At 37.8% G+C, this 27,092-nt stretch overlaps 2 protein-coding genes across 2 annotated transcripts; both read right to left on the bottom strand.

The window, feature by feature from the left end:
• Window positions 1-1,504: 1,504 nt before the first annotated feature.
• LOC125788841 (LIM/homeobox protein Lhx9-like) lies at window positions 1,505-17,333 on the bottom strand. The gene is made up of 6 exons (XM_049472717.1): window positions 17,205-17,333; window positions 13,730-13,923; window positions 12,476-12,584; window positions 9,901-10,018; window positions 7,678-7,892; window positions 1,505-1,874 (listed from the first exon to the last, which is right to left on the bottom strand). Exons 1-6 carry the CDS (start codon window positions 17,331-17,333, stop codon window positions 1,542-1,544), a joined length of 1,098 nt encoding a protein of 365 aa, XP_049328674.1. The 3' UTR covers window positions 1,505-1,541.
• Window positions 17,334-19,671: 2,338 nt separating this feature from the next.
• LOC111190280 (histone H3-like centromeric protein A) lies at window positions 19,672-25,462 on the bottom strand. Its single transcript, XM_049472826.1, has 5 exons — window positions 25,373-25,462; window positions 23,986-24,117; window positions 22,732-22,847; window positions 21,896-21,970; window positions 19,672-20,487 (listed from the first exon to the last, which is right to left on the bottom strand). The coding sequence occupies exons 2-5, from the start codon at window positions 24,092-24,094 to the stop codon at window positions 20,359-20,361; spliced, it is 429 nt and encodes a 142-aa protein (XP_049328783.1). The 5' UTR covers window positions 24,095-24,117; window positions 25,373-25,462; the 3' UTR covers window positions 19,672-20,358.
• Between the last annotated feature and the right edge of the window lie 1,630 nt (window positions 25,463-27,092).

The raw sequence follows: 27,092 nt of genomic DNA, 5'->3' as shown, positions 1-27,092 counted from the left end.
TCTTATTTTAAAGTGGTACCGATTTAACAGAAACAATGGCATAAAATTGTTGTAATATTGTTATCAATTATTTTTTCACATTATCAAACAAGTTCCAGCACGAAAATGACCCAGAATATACAGCAACAAAGGAAACAAATAAAAGTAGTGGCTCAAAAAGAAGCACATAAGGTCATAAAACGGCCTATAGCCAATCTTCAGACCTTAATCCTATAAAAAAACGTATAGATGGAGCTGAATGTCCGGGTTTCCAAGTGACAGCCTCAAAATCTTAATGATTTAGAGATCAAAACTCCTTCTGAAATGTTCACAAACCTCATCATCAACTACAAAAAATGTCTTCCTGCTGTGCTTAAGTATAAAATCTTGTTTGCAGAGGGATCAAATACTGTTCGTATTTCTCTCTGCAAAAATGCAAATTAATGTATATAACTTAAACAATGTGATTTTCTGTGTTTTATTTTTGATATTCTATCTCTTAACTGTTAAAATTAGGCTACTCCTAAAATTATAGACTGTTCATGTTACTGCAAAAATGTTATAATTGCACTACTGAACTTTTTGCACTTTTTTCATTTTCATTTCTTTCTTTATTGTATATTTTCTACTTTTATCTTTATGCAGTGTTTTTTTACTTGGCGAGGAGCAAATAAAAGAGTTTAATGGTACGAGGAAACTTGCTTCTTACTGTGCACATGACAATAAACTCTTTAAATTGAATTTGAATTAAATGTCTTTTTTCAGATAGGCAAACTTATGAAATCAGCTATAATAATAATTATTACCTTCACTGTATCGGATCAGTACTGTAGTAAATGTGAATAATGTTCCAGGTAGCACATTAAACCAATGTCTGTTTGTGAGGCTTTTATATCTAATTATTTAGTGTATTTGATTCTACGCACAGTGCAATAAGTATTATACAGCTCTGGAAAAGAATTAAAAGAGCACATCAGTTTCTTAATCAGTTTCTCTGATTTTGCTATTTAAACTACAGACAACATTTCTCCCAAATTCCAAATATAAATATTGTCATTTAGAGAATTTCTTTGCAGAAAATGAGGAGAAATGGCTGAAATAACAAATTGCATTAAATAATGCAAAAAAAAAAACAAGTTCATATTCATAAAGTTTTAAGAGTTCAGAAATAATCAATATTTGGTGGAATAACCCTGGTTGTTTTTAATCACAGTTTTAATTCATGCATCTTGTCATCATGTTCTCCTCCACCAGTCTTACACACTGCTTTTGGATAACTTTATGCTGCTTTACTCCTGGTGTAAACATTCAAGCAGTTCAGTTTGGTGGTTTGATGGTTTGTGATCATCCATCTTCCTCTTGATTATATTCCAGAGGTTTTCAATTTGGTAAAATCAGAGAAACTCATCATTTTTAGGTGGTCTTTTGTTTTTTTCCAGAGCTGTTTGTTTGTTTGATCACAGTGTTTGTATTTCACGTCAATGCTAATTAACTGAAATCTTGAATCTATGAATCCTCAAATGTCTGACTTCCGACAGATTGCATAAAGGCCAGTCTCAGTATTACTGCATAATAAATCCAGCTTCAAGATCAATGTCTCCCAAAGCAGAGAGCAAGTGGGAATTCTGGGTAGTGTAGTCCAGAAAGGCCAGGTCTTTGTATGGTTCTGTGGGGCTGCTGAGGTTCACGGCGTGGTGCGGGGAAGCTTCACTGATGGGGGCGGTGAGTAAGGAGAGCTCCAGCTGGTCGATGGTGCTGGTCTGGTGCGGTGGAGCATCCTGAGAGGACGCCATGGAGACGGTCGCCATGGTTTCGTCCCCGGAGGAGAACGTGGAGACGGCGGTGTCGGAGGACAGCGAGCGCCGGAGCTTCGCCCGGGCGTTCTGAAACCACACCTTACAGAGGAGAAAAGGAGGAGAGAGTTAATACTGTGTTACTGTGTGTTCTACGCATATATACAGCTCTGGATAAAAATAAGAAAACACTTAAAAAATTATGAGTTTTTATGATTTTACCAAATTGAAATCCTCTGGAATATAATCAAGAGGAAGATGGATGATCACAAACCATCAAACCACCAAACTGAACTGCTTAAATTTTTGTACCAGGAGTAAAGCAGCATAAAGTTATCCAAAAGCAGTGTGTAAGACTGGTGGAGGAGAACATGATGCCAAGATGCATGAAAAAAACTGTGATTCAAAAACAGAGTTATTCCACCAAATATTGATTTCTGAACTCTTAAAACTCTTAAAATTAACACAATGTTCATTTTACTTAAACATAAACCTATAAATAGTAAAATCAAAATGTCTTGACATGAGATTATGTAGAAATACATCCCATTCTGCCCTATAAAAAGTCTCTCAGAGACTACGTTTGGGTAGTGCACCTCCTGGTGAGAAACTGCTGACTGTTACATATTAGAACTGTTATGCCAGGTTCACACTACACCACTTTCTGAGTTGTTTTGTGCTGTTCACACTACATAACTGATTGTGCTGTAATCGTGAGTCATTAAGTTGTTGTGACTTTTCACTGTGGGAAATCACCGACTCACATGGCTGCTCTCCACAAGAACATGCCAGAACTAAATGCACGAGAGCTAGTGATGCCACGCCAGAGAACCTCTATAGAGGAGAATACGCACTTAAAGTGAGTCCAACATGAACGGGTTTATATGAAGCAACTGAGTAAAATCAGAGTTTATAAATCTGATCAGTTTTATACTAAAATATGTACTTATGTCCTTAAACACAGAACTATCTAATGTAGTTTGGAGCCACAGATATAATTTTTTAAGGTTTTAAACTTTGTTTCTAAGTCTTTTTATCTCACCAACCAATCAGCTTATAGCGGTAATGCTAGCGTCTTTACTGACGTAACCCTGTTTTCCCTGTTTACTGTAGAAAAATGTAAGTTTTTAGGCACACTTTATTTGTTTTTAAAGAAAAAAAATCATTATTCTAGTCAGTTTTTTACAGTAACTAACTTACTTTTAGCTCCAATCACCCCCATTCATAAAGGACTCACTCATTAATTCCTTCTACTATTAATTTTTAATTGTAATTTACTGGTCTAAAAGTGGTTTATTGGTGTTGGTATTTTGGTGCGTTTAGGTTTTTGTGCCTGTGTGAAACTAAACCAAACCGAGGGAGAAACTGAAGCTCCAAATAAACAAACTCCTCACCTGATCCGGACCATAGAAACTTTCACAACTACAGGTGTGAAAACGCCCTTTTATACTCAGCTAATTAAGATCTAATTCAGAAATCCTCACAAAAACACTGAGATGTTTATAATAAAGTAAAAAATGTTTCCTCCTTTATCCAATTTATCATCCGTTCTTTATTCCAGCGCATCACGCTATGCTTTATCTCCCCTTAAACATACAAGTATATACTAGTATTTTAATTATATTGACACCACTAATATAAATATAATTACATTTTACATTTCTTAAATGTATGATTTTATTTACATTTAAATATTCACTATAAAAATTGTGTCTTCAATCAATCAATCAATCAATCAATCAATCAACCAACCTTTATTTCTACTCAGTAATAATACATCGAGGGTAACCCTCATTTTCAATGCAGCCGAGCATTTACAAAATTAAAGAGACTGAAAAATAAGCTTAAATTATAAAAAACAAGCAAACGATATAATATTTCATTAAGAAGTAAAAAAATCGGAATATAAAGAAAATGCAGAAAGGACTACAATAACACCATAATTGTGAAAAAGGTCACTGATTGAACTAAAATAAATAAATAAATAATAATAATAATAAATTAAGAAAGTATTCAAAAAAAGACAAAATAAATGAAATAAAAAGGTAAAACACCAAAAGTAAAACCAGTAATAAAACAAATAAAGAGATGAAATCAATAAAATAAATAAAAACTCAACTAAAACAGTTCTGGCTGTCTGAAGGAGGTTAGAGACTAAATGATCTAAACAAGCAGTTAATCACAGAATATTGTTGTGATTAATCTGATTAAATGTTTTAATGATTGAAGCACTAGTGAACACAGACGACACAAACAAGCACTAATGTGAACTTTCCTTTCTGAGGCTGTGTTCAGATCTGGAATGTGGTTCTGTGTTTCCTGGTTGGAGGAATGTAAAGCAGGTACGACATTCCTGATCAGATAGACCATAGACTGTGTATAGCTGGACAGAGCATCGTCTCTTAAAAGTGAAGCCACCACAGGTCGGGCGCCCCCTGCTGTTCGGCTGCAGAAAGCTGTGTAGCTCCACCCATCCCCATAGGTTTCAATGGCAAAACAGAACAACTTTCAATCATGTTTTTTTTTTCTAATATACTGTAATTCTACCTCCATTATTTAAATGCAGCAGCTAGTGTAACCTCTGCTTATATTGTTAAAATTTTATATCCCCACAGAATTCGTTTTTTATAAACGTTATTCAGCTCTATTCAAAAAAGGTGTGGTTATTGTAAAAGGGCTGGTTATGGGCGGGACCAATAACAGACCGTCAGCTCCGCTCCGCTCTGCAGCCTGTGACCTCGAGGCAGCCCTCAGGGGCGGAGTTATTTAAATGAGTAGGCTGCTCTCCACAGTCTTTCTCCCTCCTCTGGTCTCTACTGTGCAGACTCTGGTCTCTGAATCGCCAAAATGGCGGAAGATTTTGGCTTCATTTTCATTGAATGAATGGGAACGGCGACACGGCGTCCATCTTTATATACAGACTATGAGATAGACTAACATTATTACACTCTACACTCTTACCAAACAACGCTTTATATCAGGGGTATTTCATCAGAATTCAGTTCGGTCCAGTTAGAGAAGATTTCATCGGGCCAGGGTCCGGACCGTCGCCATTTTTAACTTGTGTTCTGATTCAGTGCTTTATTATCCTGTTTACTGAAGAAAACTATAGTAGTTCTGTCAGTTACAAATACTATTCAGTATATTTCAACTATATTTATTATTTTAAACAGGCCTGTCACAATAATTACATTATTGACTTATCATACAATACATGGAAACATCATCAATAATTACATTTATCAAGTCTATAAATGTGAATCAAAATGCTATATTTATTCTAATTGGTTTTATTTATATTAGATTTACGCCTGCCCGTCATGATAATAATTACATGACTGATAAATCATACAATATATGGAGAAATGTTTGCTTAACTTGGCCAGAATATCAGCTTTGTTTAAAACGGCAGTTTTATTTTATTGAATATTATTACTGTTAGTATGTTTAATAAATGTAGTATTTTATTTTATTTTTCTGGTGCGCACACTATCTGAATTTGCGTTTTTTCTCTCTTTATTCTCAGACTGCTGCTTCTCACTGTATACTGGACTGCACCTGTTTGTAGCTCCGCCCTCCCGCATCTGCACAGATCTGATTGGCTGAGAGAGAGTTTGTTGATTTTACAACCAGTGTTGGGCACGTTACTTTGAAAAAGTAATTAGTTATAGTTATAGTTACTTCTCCAAAAAAGTAACTGAGTTACTAACTGAGTTACTCCACTATAAAACTAACTAGTTACTAGTAAAAGTAATTACTGCGTTACTTTAGTGTTACTCGCCCCTGTAACTCACAGAATCTTTTCCTCTAGTGGTAAAAAAACCCATAAACATCCACATTTTAATCCATCGTGACTCATCATGACTCATGACTCATGAAAAGGGAAACACCTGAAATTTTTCTTCTTCTTCTTCCATGAGGTTCTACTTTTTAGACATTTTCTCTAATTTTTCTTACAAAATGATCCACACAGGTCATCAAACTTCAGGAACACCTAGCACTTCAATCATATCTACATTAAATAGTGTAATACCAATCATAATGACAGTGTCAGGATGAAATAAGAATTTTAACTTAATTTTTTATCAGGTTTATTTTAAGAGAAACACATGTAAATAACGAAAGTATCTTAGGCTACGTTCACATTACCAAGATGAAATGCTTCAAATCAGATTTTTTGCTCAATGTGACTCATATTTGATTTTTTCATAGCTGTGTGAACGTGCCAAATCTGATTTTTATTAAATCAGATTTGAGTCACTTTGGCTATGTTCACATTACCAGGCTGAAAATGACTCAGTGACTCAAATCTGATTTTTTTTCTTAATATGGCTCAGATCTGGGGTTTTTTTCATGGCTTTGTGAATGTGCAAAATCAGTGCCAATTTTTTAAAATCAGATTTGAGTCACTTCCATATGTGGTCCTAATCGGAATTTATTCGTCTTTTTTCTTATTCTTACGCATTAGCATTAGCGCTATGTGCTTCTCTCTATAGATTTTCTCTGTATTTCCATAAAATGTATTTTTAAGTAATATTTTTGAGTAATATGTTAAATCAAATGTTATGTTGATAGAAAATATATCTAGTGGCATTCAATACTGTTTAAAGTGCTCTTTAGTGTAGTTTTTTTTTGGTGTAGACAATATGTGCATTAAAAAGTTGCCATAAGTTGTTCTATGTAATACTACTGTAGTATGTATTTAGGTACTTTTTATTTAAAATGTTAAAAGTATGTACTTTGCCATGTTAAATATACTTTAAAAATATATATATTTAAAAGCACTTTTCTTTTACAAGCATATTCTAGTAATAAACTAATATAAAAATAAATATATTTGCAGTTACATTTCTTACATTCATTATTTTATTTACGGTTATTTCAGGGATAAATTATAATTTTAACATTAATCCGGTTTATTTTAAGGGAAATGTTCACATTACCAGGCTGAAGTGAATCAGATCTAATTTTCTTTGCTCAATGTGACTCAGATCAGATTTTTTTCATGGCTGTGTGAACGTGCCGAATGCTATTTTTATTCAATCAGATTTGAGTCACTTTTTTATATGTGGTTCTAAATCGGATACGTATACGATCCACAAACATGCGACATGATTGTGAATGGTCAAATCATCCAGAATTCATGCGTCTTTTTGCTTTTACGCATTAGCATTAGCGCTACCTGCTTCTCTCTCCTACCCACACTGTATCTCTTGGTGCAGCTGTGCAGCTATAGCTGCAAAAAACAGCAAAAGCAAACCACCTGTCCTTTTTTCACCTCCTGGAGCTGAGCATGAACTTCAGAGCAGCTATTTACTGTTTCTCCACTCCAGCAAAAGATGCTCCACATATGAGCTGCTAACTCATCCATTTCCCTTTATAAAGCCACGAGTCTCTCCTCTCTCTAATATGAGTTTTTTTTGTTGTTGAAGGTGAAGAAGGAGACGTTTATACAGGTATCAATGTGCAGCATGTGAGACGATTCAGGAACAGATTCTGTGTTCACATTACACACAGATACAGATCACTTACATTTACACTGAATGTGAACCGACAAGATACACAAATCTGATGGCTTGTAATGTGAACGTAGCCTAGAACGCTGTATTGAACAATGTACTCTTAAAAATAAAAGTGCTTTATATAGTGATACAGTGTAATACAGTACGGTTACAAATTAACGATTTTATAATTGACATTGTCGAATATATCGACTAATCGTTGCATCCATAATCGAGACATGTTTTGCATGAGGTGTAAGATCATTAATTCACATTAAACTTGTTCTAACCCTGGGGCTGTTGTTTTGAGGTGTGGTATGAGATGGGAGGAGTTTATAAATTGTTCTGATCTGCAGTAAACTCTATAATAAAGGTGTTAATCTCAGGTGTGCATTGTGAGGTACCTGTAGGACTCTCTTGGGCAGGCCGGTGTGGTTGGACAGGTTGATCCAGTCTTTACCGTCTGGGTTGTGTTTCTGAGAGAAGTACGCTTCCAGTGCTCTCAGCTGCTCACGCCTAAAACACGTCCTCATCCTCTTCACCCGCCGACAGGCCCCGCCCCCTCGGGCCCTCTCCTCCAATCGGGGCTCAGGGCTGCTCACCGGCTCCTCGGCTTCTCCTGCAAAGGAAACCATTGTAACCTGGATACCTGAACTGGTCCAGCAGACTTCCTGATAATTACCACTTCACCCAGTCTCTCAGAGAGGAGACATCATCCTTCCCTATCTCTACACTTTCATTATTAATCCACTTAAACCTTACACAACTCACCAACTCACCAACGCACCAACTCACCAACGCACCAACACACCAACTCACCAACACACCAACTCACCAACGCACCAACACACCAACTCACCAACTCACCAACTCACCAACACACCAACTCATCAACTCACCAACGCACCAACTCACCAACGCACCAACGCACCAACTCACCAACTCACCAACGCACCAATTCACCAACACACCAACTCACCAACGCACCAACTCACCAACACACCAACTCACCAACACACCAACTCACCAACACACCAACTCACCAACACACCAACTCACCAACTCACCAACACACCAACTCACCAACTCACCAACGCACCAACTCACCAACGCACCAACTCACCAACACACCAACTCACCAACACACCAACTCACCAACGCACCAACACACCAACGCACCAACACACCAACTCACCAACGCACCAACACACCAACTCACCAACGCACGAACTCACCAACACACCAACTCACCAACGCACCAACACAGCAACTTACCAACTCACCAACGCACCAACTCACCAACACACCAACTCACCAACACACCAACGCACCAACTCACCAACGCACCAACACACCAACTCACCAACGCACCAACTCACCAACGCACCAACGCACCAACGCACCAACTCACCAACGCACCAACACACCAAAGCACCAAAGCACCAACGCACCAACTCACCAACGCACCAACACACCAAATCACCAACCCCCAACGCACCAACTCACCAACGCACCAACTCACCAACGCACCAACACAACAACTCACCAACTCACCAACACACCAACTCACCAACACACCAACTCACCAACTCACCAACACACCAACTCACCAACTCACCAACGCAGCAACACACCAACACACCAACTCACCAACTCACCAACGCACCAACACACCAACTCACCAACTCACCAACTCACCAACGCACCAACTCACCAACGCACCAACTCACCAACTCACCAACTCACCAACTCACCAACTCACCAACGCAGCAACACACCAACTCACCAACACACCAACACAACAACTGCAAAAAATATGGCAGGTTCTCTTATCTTATCTGCAGTTCCTTAGGCTAGTAACTCTGACTAATTTATTCTGTGCAACAGAGGATTTCCTGGGGCAGGTCTGATGAGTGCCAGTTTCACCATCATAACATTTTTGGTAGGTCATTTTTTAAACATACATTCAAACAATTGTTTTTTATTTTTCTTTTTGGATTGACTGACCTTTTTATACTTAGCATTTTTATTCTTTATTTAGTTGAGTAGTTGTTGCTTCTAATAATCTGGATTCGAACATTACTCAAATATTCACTATTCACTGTATACCTGTAACTCTACCTCTTCACTACTTTACTTTAACTGATGCTCTCAAACACTTTATTAAGAGACAAGAAATTGAAGGAAGAATGTAAAATATAAAACATATTCTGGTTTGTTTAACCCTTTTTTACTTCATTAAATAAGTTCATGTTTTCCTTCATAGTTTGAATTTAAGGTGTGTCCAAATGTTTTGAAAGGTACTGTACATTAAAACTAAACACTTAAAACACATAATAATGCATACTAAAATGTATACACTATAAACATATACATTAAAGTCGTATACAAAAATATGAAACTAAGCTTGATGTGTGTTATATTGTATTTAGTTCTGTATTTAGTGGTTAATTTCAGTTTCACACAGCAGTTTAGTGACTGAGCGACTGAACAATTTTGCTATACCACGTCAACACCACCTACATGGGCGGAGTCTCCCTATACTTCACACTGATTGGTTCCTAGAATGCTGTCAGTTCAGGTGATGTGCTGAATTCTGTGGTGTAGTTATGAAGTCAGACACTGACCCTGAGAGCTGGAATGGAGGGACAGTGTCGTTCCGTCTGGTTGGTAGTGTGATTGACAGTACAGGCTCCGCCCCTCAACACAGTACAGGTTACCTGGCAGCAGAGTGACGTCACATTCCTGAAAACCCAACAAACACACACCACAGATTACACTTTAACACACACACACACACACACACAAAACAACACACACACACACACACACACACACACACATACACAACAACACACACACACACACACACACACAGATTACACTTCAACACACACACACATACACAACAACACACACACACACACACACATAAACAACAACACACACACACAAACACACACACAGATTACACTTCAACACACACACACACACACACAAAACAACACACACACACACACACACACAGCAACACACACACACACACACACACACACACACAAAACAACAACACACACACACACACAAAACAACAACACACACACACACAAAACAACACACACACACACAAAACAACAACACACACACACAACAACACACACACACACACAACAACACACACAACAACACACACACACACACACACACAACAACACACACACACACACACACACAGATTACACTTTAACACACAACAATAACTCACACACACACACACACACACACACAACAACACACAACACACACACACACACACACAACAACACACACACACACAACACACACACAACAACACACACACACACACACACACAACAACACACAACACACACACACACACACACAACAACACACACACACACACACACACACACACACACACACACAACAACACACACACACACACAACACACACACAACAACACACACACACACACACACAACAACACACACACACAACACACACACACACACAACAACACACACACACACACACACACAACAACACACACACAGACACACAGATTACACTTTAACACACAACAATAACTCACACACACACACACACACAACAACACACAACAATAACACACACACACACAGATTACACTTTAACACACAACAATAACACACACACACACAGATTACACTTTAACACACAACAATAACACACTCAGATTCCTCACTTTTAAATAATATAAATAAATCATTTTAAAATAACTGATTACATGTAATTACCTGCTTTATGTTTTATTTTTTTTTCTTTCATTAACAATTTAACAACAACAATATTAAATAATAATAATAATAATAATAATAATAATAATAATAATAATAATAATAATAATAATAATAAAGTTATATAGTGTGATTTTCTAACTTAATACCAAACAGTAACTTAATATAAACATTAATTAGTAAATTATAAATTATATATTAAAAACTTCTTGTTACACAGCATTTAATGAATTGATTATCAGATAACAGGTTTTTAATTTTTTTTTCTTTTATTAACAATATAACAACAACAACAACAACAACAATAATAATAATAATAATAATAATAATAATAATAATAATAATAATAATAATAATAATAATAATAAGTTACATACAGTGTGATTATAGAACTTATTATAGAACCAAAAGGAACGAAAAGTAAACAGTAAATTATTAATAATACTAAAACCATCCTGTTACACAGCAGCTCAAACAGCAAAGTATAAAAATACAGATTTTTTTTTTTTAATTATTTTTATCATTGGTCCGTGTAAAAAGTATAGTTTACATTAAATTATTTTTTAACTAATTTAATGTACTTACACATATTATTATAAGTAAACAATGATATGTAAGCAGATTTTGCTGACACTAAAATTTATTTATATTTCTTTTAACTGAAATAAGTACACTGATTTGTATATTTAAAAAAATGTCATTAATAGTGTTCGATTATTAGCTACTGTTGGGTTGTTAAACATAATTTAACACCAAACAATTTAACCTGAGAACATTACTGCTTAACATTTTAGTATAATGGGAAGGTTAATGTTTTGTCAGGTTGGGAATTCTGGATGTTAACTTTATTGTAATTTTATTCTAAATATTATTTTATTATTATAAATTCTGGATGTTCTACAGTTTAAACTAATCTTATATTTATACAGCTTAATTAACAGAGTGTGTAACATAGAGGGTAAAAAGAATAGGGCCAAAGATGGACCCCTGTGGTTCTCCACAGTATACAGTTCAGTAAATATTGTATTAATCTTTTTTATGGAATAGAACTGTAGAAATTTTGTAGAAAGTTGGATATAATGTAGAGTAATCAGTGTGCGGCTTATATAGAAGTATATATTTACTTTGCTCTGAAAATAACTCAGCTAAATAATTTCTAAATATCTGCAACAGGGGGGCAGGGCTGTTACATTTGGGGTTCTGGGTATAATACTCTCATACTGGACACTGTATATTCAACCTGCCACCTCATGGCAAAGAACTCTCTAAGAATGTGAGAAACTATATTCCACATATTCAGCATCATATCCAGAAGTAAATCTGTATTCTCTTCATAGAGGCAGTTTTTTAATGTACTGTACTAAATACATTTATTTTAATACAATAACAAAAAAGATCACAGACCTGACAGGAAAAGCAGTGTAGGTGAAAGGTCATGTCGCCAGACCTCATGACCAAAGCAGAGGAGGGGATTGGTTGAGAACAGCGGGCGCATCTTCCAACTCCAAAAAGACTAAAAAAAAAGAGAACAATAAAGAGATGTAAAACAAATTAGAACAGTATCAAGAAGTTCATTATATTTTAGTAATTCAATTCACAATGCAAAGAATCAAGAGTCAAGTTAGCCCTTTTTCTCTGGTTTTAGGTGTGTTTTGGAGTTTTGCGTGAATATAATATTAATTTCGACTTTTTTACTCTGTTTTTTTGTATTTTTCCAATACACACGATGGAAATAAACATGAGTGTAATAAAATGTGTATTTGCAATAATCTTCCGGGAGAAATACTTCATCCCCAACTCCCAGACTCATCCCCAACTCCTCAACTCATCCCCAACTCCCAGACTCATCCCCAACTCCCCGACTCATCCTCAACTCATCCCTGACTTATCCCCAACTCATTCCCAACTCCCTGACTCATCCTCAACTCATCTCCAACTCCCCAAATCATCCCCAACTTCCCACTTCATCCACAACTCCGACTCATCCCTAACTTTTTGACTTATCCTTAACTCCCAAACTCATCCTCAACTAACCGGCTCATCCTGAATTCCCCAACTCATCCTCTATTTATCCCCAACTCATCCTCAACTCCCCAACTCATCTCCAACTCCTGACTCATCCCCACCTTATCCCAAACTGCCTGAATTATTCCAAACTCATCTCCAACTCCTGACTCATCCCCACCTTATCCTCAACTCATGCCCAATTGCAAAAGTATTTGATGAAGCTCCGCAATTACAGAGAACACAGTTCCACTGCTTCACAGTGTTCTCAATACTGGGGGTTTATACTAGGGGTGTGCTACAATTTGTTGTTACAATTGTTGTAATATTTTTTTTATTTTATATAAAATCTTGGTGTTAATAAGTTACTGTTTACAAAAGAGACAAATGTTTGTAGATTTTGTTTCTAATAATGTATATTAGCTTATTTACATTTATTTTGTTGCAGTAGTACATACTTGAAATTATTAAAAAATATATCTTTTTGATATCATCTGATATGTTGTGATATTATTTTAGGACCATATCGCCCAGTCCTTCTCTATACCCCTCTATACCCTCACGCCTGGCATTAGGCAGGTTTATATTAAATTATCTGCTTTAGATAGTCCTATTCTTTTGGCAGCACTTCTCTACAGGGATTAGACCCGGTACCTGCAGTAGTCCTGCTGGCAGTAGATGTTCCCGTCTCTGCAGTAGAGGGAGGAGTGTGACTGGAGCTCACAGTGGCAGCTACTGCAGCGTAAACACGCCCCGTGCCAGGCCTGCCCAGCCGCCAACAACACAAACCTGTCACTGACCCGCTCACCACACCCGCCACACACCGGAGGAGCTGCTGCCACCGACGGCTGAGGATAAAAGAGACAGAAAAACAGAATATTTACTTATTTATTCACTTCAGATACACCTATACATCAGTTTAACCCCTCTCATTCAGCCTATACATCAGTTTAACCCCTCTCATTCAGCCTATACATCAGTTTAACCCCTCTCATTCAGCCTATACAGCAGTTTAACCCCTCCTATTCAGCCTATACATCAGTTTAACCCCTCTCATTCAGCCTATACATCAGTTTAACCCCTCTCATTCAGCCTATACATCAGTTTAACCCCTCTCATTCAGCCTATACAGCAGTTTAACCCCTCCTATTCAGCCTATACATCAGTTTAACCCCTCTCATTCAGCATATACAGTCAGTTTAACCCCTCCTATTCAGCCTATACATCAGTTTAACCCCTCTCATTCAGCCTATACAGTCAGTTTAACCCCTCCCATTCAGCCTATACAGCAGTTTAACCCCTCCCATTCAGCCTATACAGCAGTTTAACCCCTCCCTTTCAGCCTATACATCTGTTTAACCCCTCCCGTTCAGCCTATACATCCGTTTAACCCCTCCTATTCAGCCTATACAGCAGTTGAACCCCTCCCATTCAGCCTATACATCAGTTTAACCCCTCCCATTTAGCCTTAACAGCAGTTTAACCCCTCCCATTTAGCCTTAACAGCAGTTTAACCCCTCCCATTCAGCCTATACAGCAGTTTAACCCCTCCTATTCAGCCTATGCAGCAGTTAACCCCTCCCATTCAGCCTAGGCAGCAGTTTAACCCCTCCCATTCAGTCTATACAGCAGTTTAACCCCCCATTCAGCTCATACAGCAGTTTAACCCCTCCCATTCAGCCTATACAGCAGTTTAACCCCTCCCATTCAGTCTATACAGCAGTTTAACCCCTCCCATTCAGTCTATACAGCAGTGTAACCCCTCCCATTCAGTCTATACAGCAGTTTAACCCATCCCATTCAGCCTATACAGCAGTTTAACCCCTCCCATTCAGCCTATACAGCAGTTTAACCCATCCCATTCAGTCTATACAGCAGTTTAACCCCTCCCATTCAGCTCATACAGCAGTTTAACCCCTCCCATTCAGCCTATACATCAGTTTAACCTCTCCCATTCAGTCTATACACCAGTTTAACCCCTCCCATTCAGCCTATACAGCAGTTTAACCCCTCCCATTCAGCCTATACATCAGTTTCGCCCCTCCCATTCAACCTATACAGCAGTTTAAGCCCTCCCATTCAGCCTATACAGCAGTTTAACCCCTCCCGTTCAGTCTATACAGCAGTTTAACCCTTTCCATTTAGCCTTTAAAGCAATTTAACCCCACCCATTCAGCCTATACAGCAGTTTAACCCCTCCCATTCAGCCTAGGCAGCAGTTTAACCCCTCCCATTCAGCCTATACAGGAGTTTAACCCCTCCTGTTCAGTCTATACATCAGTTTAACCCCTCCCATTCAGTCTATACATCAGTTTAACCCCTCCCATTCAGCCTATACAGCAGTTTAACCCCTTCCATTCAGTCTATACATCAGTTTAACCCCTCCCATTCAGCCTATACAGCAGTTTAACCCCTTTCATTCAGACTATACAGCAGTTTAACCCCTCCCATTCAGACTATACAGCAGTTTAACCCCTCCCATTCAGTCTATACATCAGTTTAACCCCTCCCATTCAGCCTATACATCAGTTTAACCCCTCCCATTCAGCCTATACAGCAGTTTAACCCATCCCATTCAGTCTATACAGCAGTTTAACCCCTCCCATTCAGCTCATACAGCAGTTTAACCCCTCCCATTCAGCCTATACATCAGTTTAACCTCTCCCATTCAGTCCATACACCAGTTTAACCCCTCCCATTCAGCCTATACAGCAGTTTAACCCCTCCCATTCAGTCTATACAGCAGTTTAACCCCTCCCATTCAGCCTATACATCAGTTTCGCCCCTCCCATTCAACCTATACAGCAGTTTAAGCCCTCCCATTCAGCCTATACAGCAGTTTAACCCCTCCCGTTCAGTCTATACATCAGTTTAACCATTTCCATTTAGCCTATAAAGCAATTTAACCCCACCCATTCAGCCTATACAGCAGTTTAACCCCTCCCATTCAGCCTAGGCAGCAGTTTAACCCCTCCCATTCAGCCTATACAGGAGTTTAACCCCTCCTGTTCAGTCTATACATCAGTTTAACCCCTCCCATTCAGCCTATACATCAGTTTAACCCCTCCCATTCAGCCTATACATCAGTTTAACCCCTAACATTCAGCCTATACAGCAGTTTAACCCCTCCCATTCAGTCTATACAGCAGTTTAACCCCTTCCATTTAGCATATACAGCAGTTTAACCCCTCCCATTCAGCCTATACATCAGTTTAACCCCTCCCATTCAGACTATACAGTCAGTTTAACCCCTCCCATTCAGCCTATACATCAGTTTCGCCCCTCCCATTCAACCTATACAGCAGTTTAAGCCCTCCCATTCAGCCTATACAGCAGTTTAACCTTTTCCATTCAGTCTATACATCAGTTTAACCTTTTCCATTTAGCCTATAAAGCAATTTAACCCCACCCATTCAGCCTATACAGCAGTTTAACCCCTAACATTCAGCCTATACAGCAGTTTAACCCCTCCCATTCAGCCTATACATCAGTTTAACCCCTCCCATTCAGCCTATACATCAGTTTAACCCCCAACATTCAGCCTATACAGCAGTTTAACCCCTCCCATTCAGTCTATACAGCAGTTTAACCCCTCCCATTTAGCATATACAGCAGTTTAACCCCTCACATTCAGCCTATACATCAGTTTAACCCCTAACATTCAGCCTATACAGCAGTTTAACCCCTCCCATTCAGTCTATACAGCAGTTTAACCCCTCCCATTTAGCATATACAGCAGTTTAACTCCTCCCATTCAGTCTTTACAGCAGTTTAACCCCTCCCATTTAGCATATACAGCAGTTTATCCCCTCCCATTCAGCCTATACAGCAGTTTAACCCCACCCATTCAGCCTATACAGCAGTTTAACCCCTCCCATTCAGCCTATACATCAGTTTAACCCCTCCCATTCAGAATATACATTAGTTTAACCCCTCCCATTCAGCTCATAGAGCATTTTAACCCCTCCCATTTAGCCTATACAGCAGTTTAACCCCTCCCATTCAGAATATACATCAGTTTAACCCCTCCCATTCAGCTCATAGAGCAGTTTAACCCCTCCCATTTATATGTTCTTGATTGATTGTGGTGTATTTTTGAACTATTCTATACTGTATCACTATGTATTACACTGGGTGTAGACGAGTCATCCCTGGTGGAGCCGTCTGATTGGCCTAAAGGCTCGGCCCCGCCCCCGCTGTGGTCACTGAAGGTGCTGTACAGGAGCTCATCCAGGGTGGCATCATCAGCCGACCTCATCCTGATCCTGAAAAAAATCCACAATAATCTCTTTTAACATTATTAATATTACAGTAATGATAACGGCAGGTCTGATTAAGACTATTAATACTTAATTTTCTATAGAAATAATACTATATTTTATAGAAATAATACTATAAATCATGTTTAATTACATATTACCCATATGATTGCTTTAGTGTCCAAACAAAGAGTAATTCAAGGAATGATGCTTTAATTAATAAACATTTTGACATATTGTTTTTAAAATTGAATTAATTAGATAAGTACTTATTCTCACATTCATTTGTCTTAGTATCTCCAAATAATTATTTAATTTCTCTTTTTTGCATTGCACTTTTGCTTTACCCTTCAAACTGCTTTCCTCTCATTTTCTGTTTGTTTTGTAACTTTCAATTTCAACTTACATTCTCTAAATAAATAAACATTTACTCAAGATAACAACTATTTTCCCTGTCGGTTTCATATTAGATACAATGTAAATCTGGACATTTATAGTATAAGCAGGTCAATACATGTTCATTTCTACATTTTATATACAAATATTTGATTTGGTGTCCAAATAGTGATTTAACTTTTTATTTAATTTTATTTGGGATAATGCTAAATGATGGACAGTATAATAAACAAAAAATGTGTTAGGTTGCCTGAAGACAACACCATGCAATAGAGGGTTAAATAATAATAATCCTCCTATAATAATAATATTTACACTCACACCACATTACATTCATTTCTACATACCTGTTTAATAACGGCCACTTTTCCTCAGTTCTGCTGCTGTTCCTCAGTTCTGTTCCTGAGTTCTGCTGCTGTTCCTCAGTTCTACTGCTGTTCCTCGGTTCTGATTTAGGGTTCTGCTGCTGTTCCTCAGTTCTGTTCCTGAGTTCTGCTGCTGTTCCTCAGTTCTGGTTCAGGGTTCTGCTGCTGTTCCTCAGTTCTGTTCCTGAGTTCTGCTGCTGTTCCTCAGTTCTACTGCTGTTCCTCGGTTCTGATTTAGGGTTCTGCTGCTGTTCCTCAGTTCTGTTCCTGAGTTCTGCTGCTGTTCCTCAGTTCTGGTTCAGGGTTCTGCTGCTGTTCCTCAGTTCTGTTCCTGAGTTCTGCTGCTGTTCCTCAGTTCTGGTTCAGGGTTCTGCTGCTGTTCCTCGGTTCTGATTTAGGGTTCTGCTGCTGTTCCTCAGTTCTGTTCCTGAGTTCTACTGCTGTTCCTCAGTTCTGTGTCAGGGTTCTGCTGCTGTTCCTCAGTTCTGTGTCAGGGTTCTGCTGCTGTTCCTCAGTTCTGGTTCAGGGTTCTGCTGCTGTTCCTCAGTTCTGATTTAGGGTTCTGCTACTGTTCCTCAGTTCTGTTCCTGAGTTCTGCTGCTGTTCCTCAGTTCTGATTCAGGGTTCTGCTGCTGTTCCTCAGTTCTGGTTCAGGGTTCTGCTGCTGTTCCTCAGTTCTGTTCCTGAGTTCTGCTGCTGTTCCTCAGTCTGGTTCAGGATTCTGCTGCTGTTCCTCAGTTCTGTTCCTGAGTTCTGCTGCTGTTCCTCAGTTCTGGTTCAGGGTTCTGTTGCTGTTCCTCAGTCTGGTAGTGATGCACTCTGTTCTCACAGCTCCCATCCTGTTCCCACGAGGACACAGCTCACCTGTAAACAACACCACCAGCAGGTGCGAACACAGCCGATTGGCTGCAGCCTAGAGAAGTGGGTGGAGTCTGGAACTCACTGAGACAAAGGGGCGTCCCAGAGGACCAATTAAAACAGCCCAAATGCCCTGAGATCTGCAGTGCCTGAAATAAACTCAGAGTTCAGCCCCGGGAACCGGAGTCGGAGACCCCCAACAAAATACCCCCCTTACAGTCTACAGGTACATCTAAAATTAGAATATCGTTGAAAAGTTACATTATTTCAGTTTAAAATGTGAAACTCATTTTATATAGATGTATTAAACAGAGTGATCTATTTTAAGCATTTATTTCTTTTATTGTTGATTATGAAGCTTACAGCCAATGCACTGACTTTAGACTTGATAATAAAACACAGTGGATCAACACCAGCAGATGACAGACATGACTCTCCAAATCATCACTGATCATCAGTAAATTTTACATTTCATTTAAAAATCAAAGGAGCAGAGTCTGGAGTCTTAGCTTATAAGTAACAGCATTGTGGTTAAACTACGCATGTAAAATACAGTTTAACTAAAATTTAATAAGTAAAATTCTCACTCTAGGTCAGCAATTGTTAAAATATGACTTTTTTCTAAATACATAAAACTTAGCACCACTAATGTGTGAGCCCATTAACCTGTAAATGGACAACATGAATTTCCTTAACTAAAAAGAAGAGTGACTTCTAATTTATTACAAAACATCATTTTATTAACAATTTCTCAATTATATACACATTAAAATACAATGTTTAACATCATTTTATGCAAACAAAACTTTAAATGATAAAAACAGTAAAAAAGCACTCTTAAAAAAATTAAGGTAGTTACGATTCCAAATGGCAACAAAAGTGGTTATTTTATAGCGTAGCATCAAAAAATCAATTAAAGGAGATTCAGAGATTTTACACTAAAACAATAAAAATAGATTTTCCACTGCCCGTATTTGATCAAAATGCTTGAATTAGCACTTCAGACTTGTCTTGGGCAAACTTTATAAATAGAAAAAAAAACTAAGAAAAAAAAAGTTTTAATCCCAAATTACTTTTCTAAAAGCACTAAAAACAGAGCTTTCACTAAAATCTCACTAAAAGCTTGGAGAACCATTATATAAAGCTCAGTTTTAAGTTTTAGGGGATGTGTGTGAATGGGATGACTCACAAAAACTGTTTTTTTTTCTCCTTTCAAAAAAAAACCCTAAAAACAAATAATAAAATGCCGAAAATTCAATTATAAGTCCCTATAAAGTTCATCTAATAAAGCTATTATATGTGCTGATTAAAATGTTCTCCTGAAAATATGTTTTTTTAGCTTACAATAAAACTGATAACAGGTCTGTCATTATTAAATAATACAGGTGATGTATGTCAGTTCAGGTTACAGGTGCTCCACGCCGCGGATGCGCCGGACCAGCTGCATGTCCCGCGGGTACAGGGTCACGCGCTTAGCGTGGATAGCGCACACGTTAGCATCGGAGAAAAGACGCACCAGGAACGCCTCCGCCGCCTGAGAAAGAAAAAATATCATAAAAAATATAAAGAACATTCTGTAAGTAAAATCAAAGACAAATCTCAACAGGCATTGATTGGTCTGTATATGATGAACTACAGTTGAAAGTGATACAAAACCCTTTTTCTCTGCAGTAAAATGACAACGTATTTTTCACACTTTAAATTCTTTAAATTTTCCCAAAAATCATCAGAGCTTCTTATAATCTGGTGCTCCTTATGTATGAATTCTACCAGTCAGGTATTAAGGAGCAGTAAAGCCACTCTGCTGAAGTACAGAGTTATACAGTTGAGTTTTCAATGAAGGGTGCGTTTTTAATGAAGGACTAAGGCTAGGTGCAGCAGCATTAGCATCACCCGCTAATCGCAGTATTCCACTCAGAGGGGAGTATACTGCACTATAGTTAAAACAAGCTACGTAGGACAAACCGCTAGCTGATAGCCCCCTCGGTTTCCAGAACACTCAAGGTGAGCCTCATAATCCTTATATATGCTTGAATATAAATACTATATATAGGATATATAGGAGCGTAATATAGAGATAGACGTAGAGATAGATTAACTGTGTTAAGTGCTAGCTCTTTGGCCGTTCAGAGGTGAGTATTATCTGCCTGTAGTCTGCTGATAAACCCGGCTAGCACTGCTGGAGCAGCATTAGCATTAGCTGCTGACCACACTAAGCTAGCCAGCTCTTTCCCCGTTCAGAGGTGAATATATTGGCCTGTAGTCTGAGTGTTCACCATGTTACAACAAACTATATGGGGTGAACCATTAGCCGATAGCGCTCTGGCTTATGGGAACACTCAGGAATACTCAGGGTTACACAGTGTAGCGCTGTTGGGCGGCATTACCTGCTAGCAGTTTGCTGCTAATGCTCCAGCCTTAGTGCTGGAGAAATTCAGGAGTAAAAGCTTACTGTAAATAAACAGAAGTGCTTTAAACAGTTTTCAGGAGAGAAATCTGTGTAGATTAACTATTCAGCACTTGTTTTACTTTAATTACAGTATTATAGTTTTGTTTACTTAGCTTAGCTTAACTTAGTTAACTACCCATATATAGTAGTCTGAATACACACTGTTTTGGTTGTACAGATAATAAAACCACAATAATTCATACTAAAGGAATCAAAAACACAGTAGAGCAGTTTTCCCAGACAGGGATTAGGTCTAGTCTTGCTGCTCTACTCTACTCACAGTATTTTAAATGGAGATTTTGTATAGAAAATTAAATATAGAATACGACCTAGACTTCACTCTGGTACAGTTTTTTAAATGACAGATTTTCCCCTGATACCAATACAGTCATGGGATTTCACACACAGCAGGTCAGTGAGTAATAAAGGGTGTGGTGAGAGTAATGTGATGGAGTGGTTTAGGAACAATGAGTAAAGAGAAAGTGTAGAGCACCTCCTGCAGGGCCATCAGAGCATAGGCCTGCCACATCATATGCTCCCTACTGAACATCTGACACACCTCCCGCACCTGAGAGAGAGAGAGAGAGAGAGAGTTAAAAATACATCTATAACAACATAAATAGTTGAAATAATTTTCAAATGTGGTTCCACACTTATTTAAATAGTCAAACTTCAGATCTTTCTAAATACTTAAATTAAATGACTAAGTTGATATAAATGACTAAGCAAACAATGGATCACTGATGCCTTTACAATTGATGTGTTGTAACTAATAAACTCATTTATAAACCCTTTATAAACCCTTTATAAAGGTAGTCTTATTTTAAAGTGGTACCAAAAGGCCTATATCACACCCAAGAATAACTGAAAACATTTTAAAATGTCACGTTTTGTGTCTGAATGAAACCAAGCTGAATAGAAAACAAACAGACAGCTAGCTAATGCAAAGAGATGTGACGATTTACCCAAACATTTAATCATTCAATCAAATTTTTGAAAACCAAAACGATCAATAAACGGAAAGAAATTTTTGAAATTTCCATGACTTTTCCAAAACTCTGGGTATTTTTTTGTTTTTCCAAAACATGACCTTTTAAACCTGAAAGTGAACCTGGTTTACTGTCACTCTACTATAGTAATATATTATAATATTCTCCGAGTTCTCCAGTAGTTATGATTCACATCACATTTTACACACAACAAACTATCTGTGCACGAGTGCGGTCACTAGGGTTGAGTTGTCTTCAAAGACCTTAACTAGACTAACAGGTCTACACCAGCTTTGATTGGCCATAAAAAGTGAACTGTGCACGGAAACGAGAGTCTCACCAGGCGTGAAAACGGTCCTTTTCTCAGGAGCAGGTCTGTAGATTTCTGATATTTACGGATTTCCATGAGCGCCTTCACCCCGGGCCGAAACCTCCGCTTCTTCCTCGGTGTTCCCTCTGTACAGAGATTCACAACACAGCCAAGGTCAGAGACAAAATCACCAGTGGGGACATATTCTAGTACTACTGCAGCCAAAATATAAAATAAACACATATTCCTTTTCATATTGTAACTATTATAAGTCATGGTCTCAGTCTTTCCAGTCTATATGTTTCAACTGCGATAAAATATTAAACCCTAACTGATGCAGGGAGTAGCTTCTCATTTGTTTATTAAACAACCATGTGAAAAGACTCATCCTGTGGGCGTTGAAAAGTGGTTAATCTGTTTCAGATAAGTCAAGCTATTGTCATGCATCAGTAATGCAGAGAAACCAAAGGATAAATCTAAGGAGTTGCTTTTAAAATTGGGCCAAGAACTGTCACTAGAAAACAGCGTTAGAACTCAGAGACATGCTGTTTAACAGTGAAAGTAAGAGCTTTACCACACACACTCACACAGTGCAGTGAAGAGAACTGAAGGGATTAAAGGGGCTAAACAACTGTGTAGGTTTAAGAAAAGCTCTTTTATCAGTGAGAATAACCAGCTTTTAATACAGCTTCAGTTTACTAGAGATTGTAAAAGTTGGACTCTGGATCAGTGGAAGAAGATCATGAGAAGATCTGATGAGTCCAGATTTACCCTGTTCCAAAGTAATGGAGCATCAGAGTAAGAAGAGAGACGGCTGAAATTATGCTTTTATTTATTTGGAGCGTTTCTCCCTTTGTTTGGTTTGTTTTCACACAGGTATAAAAACCTAAACGCACCAAAAAGTGCACCAATAAACCATGCGAGCACATCGTCTCCTCTGAGACGGTCAGATCTGTCTGGTGCGGGAGTGAGAAAGTAAATATAGTGATTAGATTCTGCGTTACAGTGTGTATATTTGTGCAGAGTGAAGCTGCTTTACCATAGAATACTGAAAAATTGCTGCTGCGCTTTTAAACACAGTGTTTTCAATGGGACGTGAGCAGTGAACGCTGCACATACCGCACTCTCGGTGTGTAAACCGCATGGAGCAGAAGAGTCAGCGTTTGTTCATAGCTGTGGTAATTAGCGGTATCTGGCTAATATACATCAGATTAAACTAAGCGTTATAAGCAGTTTAGCTCGAATAAAAGGAGTATTTTTGATAGCTTGATCTGGGGTTCTGACCTGTAGGCCCGCTGGTTCTGCGGGTCCGGGAGGTGGATGCTGGGGCGGGGCGAGGAGGGGATCTTTTCTTCGGGGTGGAGGGCTTCCGTCTGTGAGCATCACGAGTCATCCTTCACACAGTGCACAGAGTTCCTGCACACAATCATTACATTCACTACTAGTGAAAATACATTCGTCTGTGCGAATCAGACCAACTATTGTTCAGCACCTCCAGAAACTCCTTCCTTCAAGATGCTGAGAAATCTGTTCCAGATACTGAGATTAAAATACCAAGAGTCTGCAGATCTGCATTTAATCTTACATTTAACATACTAAATTTCCAAATATTCATGGCATAACCATAAGAAGTTTTCTGAGGCATCTGGTTTAAAATTAAACTTACAAAAATATTATGCATTTATGATTGCCATGAAATATCTGTATATTGGGCTCTGACTGGACATTGATAACATTTTATTTTGATATAAATTTCACGCTGTTTCTAGACGAAATGCAATCCTGTGCATTGTGATCTGCTTTTGAACATTCGCAGCACATCGACATAGTGGAATGCAATGCAATATTTCATTGCTATTGCATTTTAAGTGCAATTCTGACACAAATTCAGCATTGGGGTTCGAAAACGTAAATCCTTCTCTTATCAATTTCCAATAAAAAAGTTCAGTGCAGTGCAGTGAAACGCAATGCAAAAGTGGTTTTGCATTTTGGCACGTATTCTGCATGCTAGTGAGGAAAAGCAATGCATCTTGTGGATTGCATTGACATGATTCTAATGTAGGTTTTGCTTTTCAATTTGGCACCAATTCCTCTCCATACCTCAGGGGCTATAAACAAAATTAATGCACATAGGACATATAAAATAATACAAATAATAATATCTGACGAGTGACTGACCCCTATTAAATTTTTTTTTTAATATTTAGGAGAATAAATTAATAAATGTAGTTACAAACTAGAAAAAACAGGGTTAGAGAGCTTTAAAGAGCTTTTATTTTGAAATGTGTTTCCCCACACGCCCTTTCCGTAATGTTTAGTGCATGCGCGACCTTAGAAACAGCGCGTTAATACAGTCTGCAGTGCTTTCACACCAATTTAAACACTATTTTGCTACAATAAACTGATCAATGTTAATCTGTAGAGGATTAATCTAGTTTATTTTAAGTAATTAAAGCTACTAAACACACAAAACACAGTTAACTACAGCACAGCTACAGCCCGCAGCTACAACACACACTCAAACACAGAGATTTCACGGATTAACAGCCCAGCCCCGCCTTTAATTTAATAATAATCCGCTAATAAACTCATATAAACGCGGAACAGCGGGTTATTTAAGGGTTTAAAGGTTAATAAAGCGGATAAAAAGCAGCAGATCTGAGTCTCTTACCCGCTCTCTGGATCCTCCGCTCTCACTGCGCACTGACACTCACTCACACATTCAAACAATGCGCCGCGGCCTCCACCAATCAGCGGCCGGCATCTGCTCATACGTCACAGGGGATTTAACACAGGCAACTGCTACTGATTGGTTGAGCGTCCAGCCCCGCCCACTTTGTTCGCGTCACCGTTCGGCTCCAACGCCCCGTATAATATATAACGTTTATATATTTTTTAAATGTTGTATTGTATATTTTCTTCTTTCTTTTTGGTAAAACATTTATTTATTTAAATATCAATGTTATAATATGTTTTATAATAATATGATATAATATGTAAATATTTGACCTCAACACCAATTTTTTAAATTTTTTTTATGGATTTTACCTCACTACTAAAATCCTACTAAAATGTTTAAAAACTGTAAACATTTATGATGAGCTTGCACTTGCCTCTTGTTTTTTTTATTTTCTTGCTAATGTCTTTATGCATGCTGTCTTTTATTGGTTTATATTTATCATTTTTAATTACATTTCTGACTGGATGAAAAAAGTACTGCTGAACAAATATTGCTGATTGTGTTGAAATGTTAAAATTATTATAATGATGTTAGCTAAAATGTTTTTTAGAATTCATTTTTAGAGAATATTATATATTGAGGTGTATATTTTTTTATTTTTTAAGTGTGACTGGGCTTATAATTCCCAATGGTTTAATAAATAAAGACACATTTACAGGTGAAATATTAATGTCTTTAGTAATAACAGTTATTTTAATAGTAGCCTATCATCTGTAGAAAATTGAATTGAATGTATGTTATCGATGGAAACATTCAGTATGTTTAAATATAAGTTTTATTATATTTAAAGTCAGAATAAAAACTGTGAGAAAAATATCATTGTTCGTTGTTTGCATCTGTTGAGGGGCGGGGCTAATACGTGACTCGTCAGAAATGGGCGGGCCGAGCGTCTAGGCTCCAGTCAAAACTTCCGAACCGTATAAACACCGGCCATTATGATCCAATCAGCGAGGAGCTTATCCGTGGAAGCCCCGCCCACTTCATGACAGCACACAGCGCGCCGCTAGAGGGAGCCCGCGAGACAGAGCTCAGTGAATGGAAGTGAATGGAGCTAATCGGCTAAAAAACATTATTTAAAATATAAAAAGCTAAATATAAACGATTTCCATTTAATTACAGAAATCAGAATAAAGGATTTAATTAAAAAAGCAGATAAAATATTCCTGAATATTTGAGTTTTTGTACTTTAAGCGGATTTTATGCAGTGGGTTTGCTAGCATCACTGCTAATGTGATCTGATTGGTTGATGAGCTGATGCTGGAGTTACAGCCTGAGCATTAATTTAAAAGCTTTAAAAATGCGAATTAGTTCTTTTTTAGTGTGAAAATGTTAAATATCAGTAATATTATTGTATAAATGCAGCTTATTAAAATACAATTTTAATTATACTCTCAGTAAACTACTAGTTTAGTGATTTTATACTTAAAACATACTTAAAAGTCTTTTTTTAAATGACCATGAGATAATACTTACAGTTTACTTCTATATTATTTTAGCAGTGTGTAGCATAACTACTAGGTTTAAATCTTAAGGTCTTTTAAACTGTTTTTTTATTAGATTCACTATTAGACTACGCATATAAAAATAAGATAGCGATACTCAGGATATTTTTCAGGTAATGGATTATAATACGAATGAAGCCTGTTACTAA

Source organism: Astyanax mexicanus, unplaced genomic scaffold, assembly GCF_023375975.1.
Source record: "Astyanax mexicanus isolate ESR-SI-001 unplaced genomic scaffold, AstMex3_surface scaffold_31, whole genome shotgun sequence".
Lineage (NCBI taxonomy): Eukaryota > Metazoa > Chordata > Actinopteri > Characiformes > Acestrorhamphidae > Astyanax > Astyanax mexicanus.
The sequence above is the reverse complement of the archived record's forward strand: the minus strand, read 5'-3'. Positions and strand labels throughout refer to the sequence as shown.